At 38.5% G+C, this 7,958-nt stretch overlaps 1 protein-coding gene across 1 annotated transcript; it reads right to left on the bottom strand.

The window, feature by feature from the left end:
* Positions 1-5,527: 5,527 nt before the first annotated feature.
* On the bottom strand, positions 5,528-6,493 carry LOC113904810 (olfactory receptor 52N4). The gene has a single exon (XM_027561897.1). It carries the CDS (start codon positions 6,491-6,493, stop codon positions 5,528-5,530), a length of 966 nt encoding a protein of 321 aa, XP_027417698.1.
* Positions 6,494-7,958: the final 1,465 nt, after the last annotated feature.

The raw sequence follows: 7,958 nt of genomic DNA, 5'->3' as shown, positions 1-7,958 counted from the left end.
TTCAAAATTCATATTTTGCATGTGTTAATTCCTTTCATTGCGGCATTTCTTTTTATGTGTCAAAATGACTGCCATGGTGTGCCTAGATTAAACGTTGCTTCTGGGTGTGTTTGGAGATTGCACTAAGTGGTTAGCTAAGCTGCCTCATAGTATCTCTGCCTCTGCATCCATTTGTTTGGTTGTGGGGTCCTTACAGTAACACTACATCCCTGTGTGGTTGCATGCCCTAGATAACTGCTCACCAAGTCAAAAACAATTGTAAGTTTCTATTGTGATTTTTCCAAAAGCCCTGTGACCAAATCTCTCCCACTTCCCAGGACCTGCCACTGTTCACCCTTAGATAAGACCCCTGTAGAGCTACAAAACTTCTTCTTTATGGTAAAAATTGACTGATATATGCATCTGCATATTATTTTGGAAAGAATTGATATCTTCACATTCATGAGCACTGTATATTTTTTCATTTAAATATTTATAATTTATTTCATCAGTACCACATAGTTCTTTATATATTATAGTATACATATTACTATATGATAGCAATCATTGCAGATGGTGATTGCAGCTATGAAATTAAAAGACACTTGCTCCTTGGAAGAAAAACTATGACAAACCTAGTCCACTTAGTCCACCAGGCTCCTCTGTCCATGGGATTTCCCAGGCAAGAATACTGGAGTGGGTTGCCATTTCCTTCTCCAGGGGATCTTCCTGACCCAGGAATTGAACCAGGGTTTCCTGCATTGCCAAAGTAGATAGCATATTAAAAATCAGAGACATTACTTTGCCAACAAAGGTCTGTCTAGTCAAGGCTATGGTTTTTCCAGTAGTCATGTATGGATGTGAGAGTTGGACTGTGAAGAAAGCTGAGTGCAGAAGAATTGATGCTTTTGAACTGTGGTGTTGGAGAAGACTCTTGAGAGTCCCTTGGATTGCAAGGAGATTCAACCAGTACATTCTGAAGGAGATCAGTCCTGGGTGTTCTTTGGAAGGAATGATGCTAAAGCTGAAACTCCAGTACTTTGGCCACCTAATGCAAAGAGTTGACTCACTGGAAAAGACTCTGATGCTGGGAGGGATTGGGGTCAGGAAGAGAAGGGGATGACAGAGGATGAGATGGCTGGATGGCATCACGGACTCGATGGACATGAGTTTGAATGGACAGGGAGGCCTGGTGTGCTGCAATTCATGGGGTCGCAAAGAGTTGGACACAACTGAGCGACTTAACTGAACTGAACTCCTGCATTGCAGGCAGATTCTTTACCAACTGAGCCACCAGGGAAGCCCATGACAAACCTAAACAGCATATTAAAAGCAAAAAAAACAGAGACATCACATTGCCAACAAAGGGCCATAGAGTCAAAGCTATAGCTTTTCCAGTAGTCATGTACAGATGTGAGAGTTGGAGCCTAAAGAAAGTTGAGCACCAAAGAATTGATGCTTTCGAACTGTGGTGCTGGAGAAGACTCTTGAGAGTTCCTTGTACAGATCAAACTAGTCAATCCTAAAGGAAATCAATCCTGAATATTCACTGGAAGGATTGATTCTGAAGCTGAAGCTCCAATACTTTGACCACCTGATGAGAAGAGCTGACTCATTGGTAAAGACACCTGATGCTAGGAAAGACTGAAGGCAGGAGGAGAAGGGGATGACAGGGGATGAGATGGTTGGATGGCATCATCACTTCAATGGACATGAATTTGAGCAAACTCCAGGAAATGGTGAAGGACAGGAAAGCCTGGCATGCTGCAATCCATAGGGTCTTGAAGAGTCAGTCATGACTTAGTGACTGACTCTTGATCATATGATCATAACATATAAGCATAACCACCATTCTACTTTCAGATTCTATGGGAAGTACATTAGGTACTTCATATAGTGGAATCATGGTTTCCCTGGTGGCTCAGATGATAAAGAATCTGCCTACAACACAGGACACCTGGGTTTGACTCCTGGGTCGATATATCCCCTGGAGAAAGGAAGATTCCCTGGAGAAGAAAATGGCTACCCACTCCAGTATTCCTGCCTGGAGAATTCCATGGATAGAGGAGCCTGGTGGGCTACAATCTATGGAGTCACAAAGAGTTAGACACAACTAACAAGGGCTTCCCTAGTGATTCAGATGGTAAAGAAATGGCCTGAAATACAGGAGACCTGGGTTCAATCCCTGGGTTGAGAAGATCCCTTGGAGAAGGGAATAAATACCCACTCCAGTATTCTGGCCTGGAGAATTCTATGGACAGAGGAGCCTGGCAGGCTATAGTTCATGGGGTTGCAACGAGTTGGACATAACTGAGGTACTAACACATTTTTTAACATAGTAGAATCATATTTGTCCTTCTGTGACTGGCTTGCATTTATGCCTGATTATTTCATCATGTATATAAACTACATTGTTTGTTTGTGTTTTTGTTTGTTTGTATTTAAATTTTTATTTAAGTATAGTTGGTTTACTTAATGTTGGTTTACTTAACGTTTACTTAATGTTGTGCTAGTTTCAAGTGTACAGGAAAGTGAATCAGTTATATATATGTGTGTGTGTATGTGTGTATATGTATATATATATATATGTATGTATATATATGTGTGTGTATGTATGTATATATATAGGCTTCCCCTGGGGCTCAGCTGGTAAAGAATCTGCCTGCAATGCAGGAGACCTGGGTTGGGAGGATCCCCTGGAAAAGGGAAAAGCTACCTACTCCAGTCTGACCTGGAGAATTACATGGATTGTATAGTCCATGGGGCCACAAACAGTCAGACATGACTGAGTTAATTTCACTTTCATATATTTATATATATATACATATATATGTCAATTCTTTTTCAGATTCTTTTCCCATGTAGATTTTTTATAGAATATTGAGTATAATCATGAGTAGAGTTCTCTGTGCTATACATAAGTCCTTGTTATATCTATTTTATACATATTGAAATGAAGTCGCTCAGTCTTGTCCAACTCTTTGCAACCCTATGGACTGTGTAGCCCACCAGGGTCCTCCGTCCACGCAATTTTCCAGGCAACAATACTGGAGTGGGTTGCCATTTCCTTCTCCAGGGGATCTTCCCAACCCAGGGATTGAACCCAGGTCTCCCACATTGCAGGCAAACACTTTACCATCTGAACCACCAGGGAAGCCCATTTTATATACATAGTAGTGTGTATATGTTAATTCCAATCTCCTAATTTATCACTTCCCCCTACATTTCCCCTTTGGTAACCAGAAGTTTGGTTTTGAGATACGTGAGTCTGTTTTTATTTTGTAAATAAGTTCATTTGTACAGTTTTTATTAGATTCCACATGCAAGTGATATCATATGATATTTTACTTTCTCAGTCTGACTTACATAACTTAGCATGATAGTCTCTAAGACCATGCATATTGCCACAAATACCATTTTGTTCTTTTCTTTATGGCTGAGGCATTTCATATAGTGAAATCATATTTTCCCTTCTGACTATCTTTTTTCACTTAACATAATTTGTTAAGGTCTGTCTATGATGCAATCTCTGACAGGATGTCTTCTTTTCATGTATACAAACCATATTTCCTTACTTAGGCATACATCCATGTACATTTAGCTTTTTATTCACATCTTAGATACTGTGAATATTCAGTGATGAACATGAAAGTGTATATATCCCACTGAGATCCTATTGTCAGTTTTGGGGGGTAAATAACCAGAACTGGGATTGTTCTACCATTCAATAACTCTATTTTTAATTTTTTGAGGAACCTACTCTTTCCATAGTGGCTACACAATTTTATATTCTCACAGATGAGTTTACAAGAGTTCCAATTTCTTGACATCCTCACCAACAAATGTTTGCTAATTTTTATGATTGCCATCCTAACAGGATGTGAAAAGATATCTCATTGTGATTTTGATCTGTCTTTTCTGATAATTAGTGACATTGAGCAATTTCTTATATATCTGTTGACCATTTTTATGTCTTCCTTCCCAGGAGTGAAGAAAATCATAACATGTATTGTGCATTTGTAGTTTTAAAATGGCAGTTTTTTAAATTAATTTATTTATTTTAATTGGAGTCTAATTGCTTTACAATATTGTAGTGGTTTTCACCATACCTCAACATGAATCAGGGTGTACAGGGTGTGGTGTTTCAAGATACTGGAAATGCAGAATTGCATTCTTTATTCCTGAGAGGTAGCATTAGATGAACCCATAAGGAACTTTATTTGTTATTGTGGAAGTCCTTAGTGAGGTTGACAGAAGCAATTTCAGTTAATGGAAGGGATGACAGAAAGAAAAGCTAGGGAAAGAGTGATTTCAAGTTGAGGGGGAAAAATGGAGAGAATGTTGAAAACTCGTTTTAGAAGTTTTGAGGTCAAGGCGAACAGAGAAATGAGATGATACAGGGAGTATAATTGCAGTTTAGCGGGTAGAGTTGTTCTGTAGGATTTTACAAGATAGTAAAGAAAAACAATTAAATAATTCAATGCAATTTTGTGTGTGTGGTTAACTGAATTGGGGAGAGTCAATGTATGCTTTTTTTAGTTGAAAAGAGAGATAAAAGTAAAAATTCAGTTTTCTCTAAAATTCTTATATATAGTTGACTAAGTTCTGAAGAAACTAATAAAAAGTACCATTTCCTTTAGTCCCTCACTTGCTTATTAATTTGGAATAATCTTAATGATTAGTCCCTCACTTGTTTATCAGAATTTTAATTATCTGAAAGATTTCATTTATTAGTTTAACAATTGGAGATAAGATGAAAAAAAGTCAATTTTGATCCAATCTCATGCCATACTTATAAAAATAAGTTATGCTCTTTTTGTAGATTTGCTTGACACTTATCTACCTCACCTTCCAGATTGTGTGCTTTCAGATACACTTTCAAAGGAAAATGAACACCAGATTAGTCTGTAGTACAATAGTGTATGTAGTCTGGCTAAGAGAGACCTATTCAGTGTAAGTGAAGTGAAGTGAAGTGAAGTCGCTCAGTCGTGTCTGACTCTGCGACCCAACGGACTGTAGCCTACCAGGCTCCTCCGTCCATGGGATTTTCCAGGCATTTTATTCAGTGTCAAGTAAGATTCTAATAAAATTCCCAGAACCTTAAAATTCATCATAGGATACTTTCTACCTGTTCCTTGGAAAGAAAGAGATATTTTGTTAGTGATTAAAAGTAGAGAGTATATATTTTCAGGGGAAAGTCACAACTGGCTATCTGATTATTAAATTCACTATTTAAAACAAAATCATGTCCTCCCATTTTATTCACCTTTTTATGAAAAATGGTCTAACTTGTTTGTGTTCAAGAAAACTTGGGTTAGGTATTAGATTAATCTTTCACAGCAATGAGAAATAAGAAATTCTTAGAAAGATTGGTGGGTGTGGAGGTGATACTGAGATTCTCATGACAGGACATGCATTTGGAGATGCACTTACTACTAGATAAGTCCCATTTTAGGGGCCAAAATAGAACTTGCAAAGATTTTGCCAACTCCCGCCTAAACAGGTAACTAAAAGTCATCTTTCTCTTTTCTTTCCTGGGAATGCCCACTCATATGTTTTGGGATTTGGTATTCTTAGAACCTGAAAGGATTCCTAAAACACAGTCTCTTATCTGCTTGGTTTTCACCCCATACACAATAGGATTCATAGTTGGAGGCAACAGTAGATAAATATTGGCCACAATGATGTGACAAGAGGGAGGGACTGTATGGGCCCCAAAGCGATGGGAAAAGAAGGAGAAGAAGGCTGGGCTGTAGGAGAAAACTATAGCACAGATGTGAGCAGTGCAGGTGCTGAAGGCCTTCCGCCGAGCTTCTGCTGAGGAGAGGCTGACCACTGCCCTCAGGATCATTGTGTAGGAGGCTGTGATGCACAGGATGTCAAAACCTCCAATCAGGAGGGCAACAATCAGACCATAGATGGCATTGACCTTGATATTTCCACAAGACAACTTGGCCACAGACATGTGGTCACAATAAGTGTGGGGGATTACATTGCCTCTGCAGTAGGGCAGGCGCTTGGTGAGGAAAGGGAAGGGAATAATGAGCAACATCCCTCTGAGAAAGGTGGAGAGACCCACCTTTGCAATGACAGGATTTGTGAGGATAGTTGAGTAGCGCAGAGGGTAGCAGATGGCCACGTAGCGGTCCAGGGCCATGAGCATGAGCACCCCAGACTCCATCCCTGTGAAGGTGTGCACAAAGAACATCTGGATCAGGCATCCATCAAAGCCAATTTTCTTGAGATGAAACCAGAAGATGAAGAGGGCTTTAGGGACTGTGCTAGAGCACATGACAAGATCAGTTAGGGAAAGCATGGCCAAGAAGTAATACATAGGTTTGTGCAAGGAGTCCTCACAGTAGATGAGGTAGAGGAGTCCACAATTCCCTGCCATAGCTACAACATACATGGAGCAGAATGGGAAGGAAATCCAAATATGCACATCTTCCAGTCCTGGGACTCCATTCAGAATGAATGAGGGTGGGACCCACTCCGTTTTATTCAGCATTAGCATGATCAAATAGACTTAAACTTTATGTGACTTTTCCTAGAGTAAGATAAAGATAAGAGAAAATATAGTTTATGGTTACTTTATCTTTTTCTATGTTTTAAAATTCTGTAGTTTATTTGATTAAACAGTCAACTTTACTGAGTGACAGTGAGTATATCTTCTGTTTGTTTACTGATTATTTCATTTATTCACTCAATAAATTTTTATTAAGCAATTTCAAGTTCACATCACAGACACTAATTCAAAATTGTTTTTTAAAACTAGTTTTTCACCTTCAGATTTATAATAAAAAGTAATTCTGTTATATCTTCTCTAAAGAGATTTTGGATAGAAAATTTCATTTGTTAATAAATATATAGATCTCCCTGTGGGTGTGATCTTAGCATCCTTTGGTCACTATACCCATGAACCAAAAGATATGAGGACTTTAAAAATTCTTATTCTTGCTTAATAGTTGATTGTTGATATTTAATTATTAAGGCACTGTATGAAACCTTTTGTAAATATTAAATTATGTATTTCTCAATGGAGATCGGGGTCTCACAAATCAGAAAAATTGTGTTTGGTCCTTTCACATTTAAACTGACTCATTTTTGCCTTTTCTTATTATGGTCTATGTGCATTTATTAGAATGCTTTTAATTTCTAATCAGAATAAGCTTTCAGTAATAGGTTGTAAGTGGCTAAAATTGTTTGGGATGCATAAATATATCAATGGTAATGAATTTTTTTTTTTTATTATGTTTCTACCAATCTTTCTACTTTACCTTTAAACATTGTCCTCTGAGATTATCTGGTGTTTATAGCAAAACCAAAACAAATTAGTTTTACATTATTATACTTCAGTAAAAGGATTTATGTTCTTTGCCTTGATTATGTTTGTTACTCTAGTAATATTTATCATTCAATAAATACACTGACATCTCTAATTTTTATTGTTTTCTCATTGGTTGTCTCTGATCTTTTGAATGTACATTTTCATATATTTCACAACGGAACCATGTTAGTCGAGTTCTAGTAGGAGACAATACAAATAAATTCAACTTTACATTTGATATTTCTTCAGTTCAGGTCAGTCACTCAGTTGTGTCCAACTCTTTGCGACCCCATGAATCGCAGCATGCCAGGCCTCCCTGTCCATCACCAACTCCTGGAATTCACTCAGACTCACATCCATCGACTTAGTGATGCCATCCAGCCATCTCATCCTCTGTCGTCCCCTTCTCCTCCTGCCCCCAGTCCCTCCCAGCATCAGAGTCTTTTCCAATGAGTCAACTCTTCGCATGAGGTGGCCAAAGTACTGGAGTTTCAGCTTTAGCATCATTCCTTCCAAAGAAATCCCAGGGCTGATCTCCTTCAGAATGGGCTGGTTGGATCTCCTCGCAGTCCAAGGGACTCTCAAGAGTCTTCTCCAACACCACAGTTCAAAAGCATCAATTCTTCGGCACTCAGCCTTCTTCACAGTCCAA

Source organism: Bos indicus x Bos taurus, chromosome 15 (genome assembly GCF_003369695.1).
Source record: "Bos indicus x Bos taurus breed Angus x Brahman F1 hybrid chromosome 15, Bos_hybrid_MaternalHap_v2.0, whole genome shotgun sequence".
NCBI classification, from domain to species: Eukaryota; Metazoa; Chordata; class Mammalia; order Artiodactyla; family Bovidae; genus Bos; species Bos indicus x Bos taurus.
The sequence above is the reverse complement of the archived record's forward strand: the minus strand, read 5'-3'. Positions and strand labels throughout refer to the sequence as shown.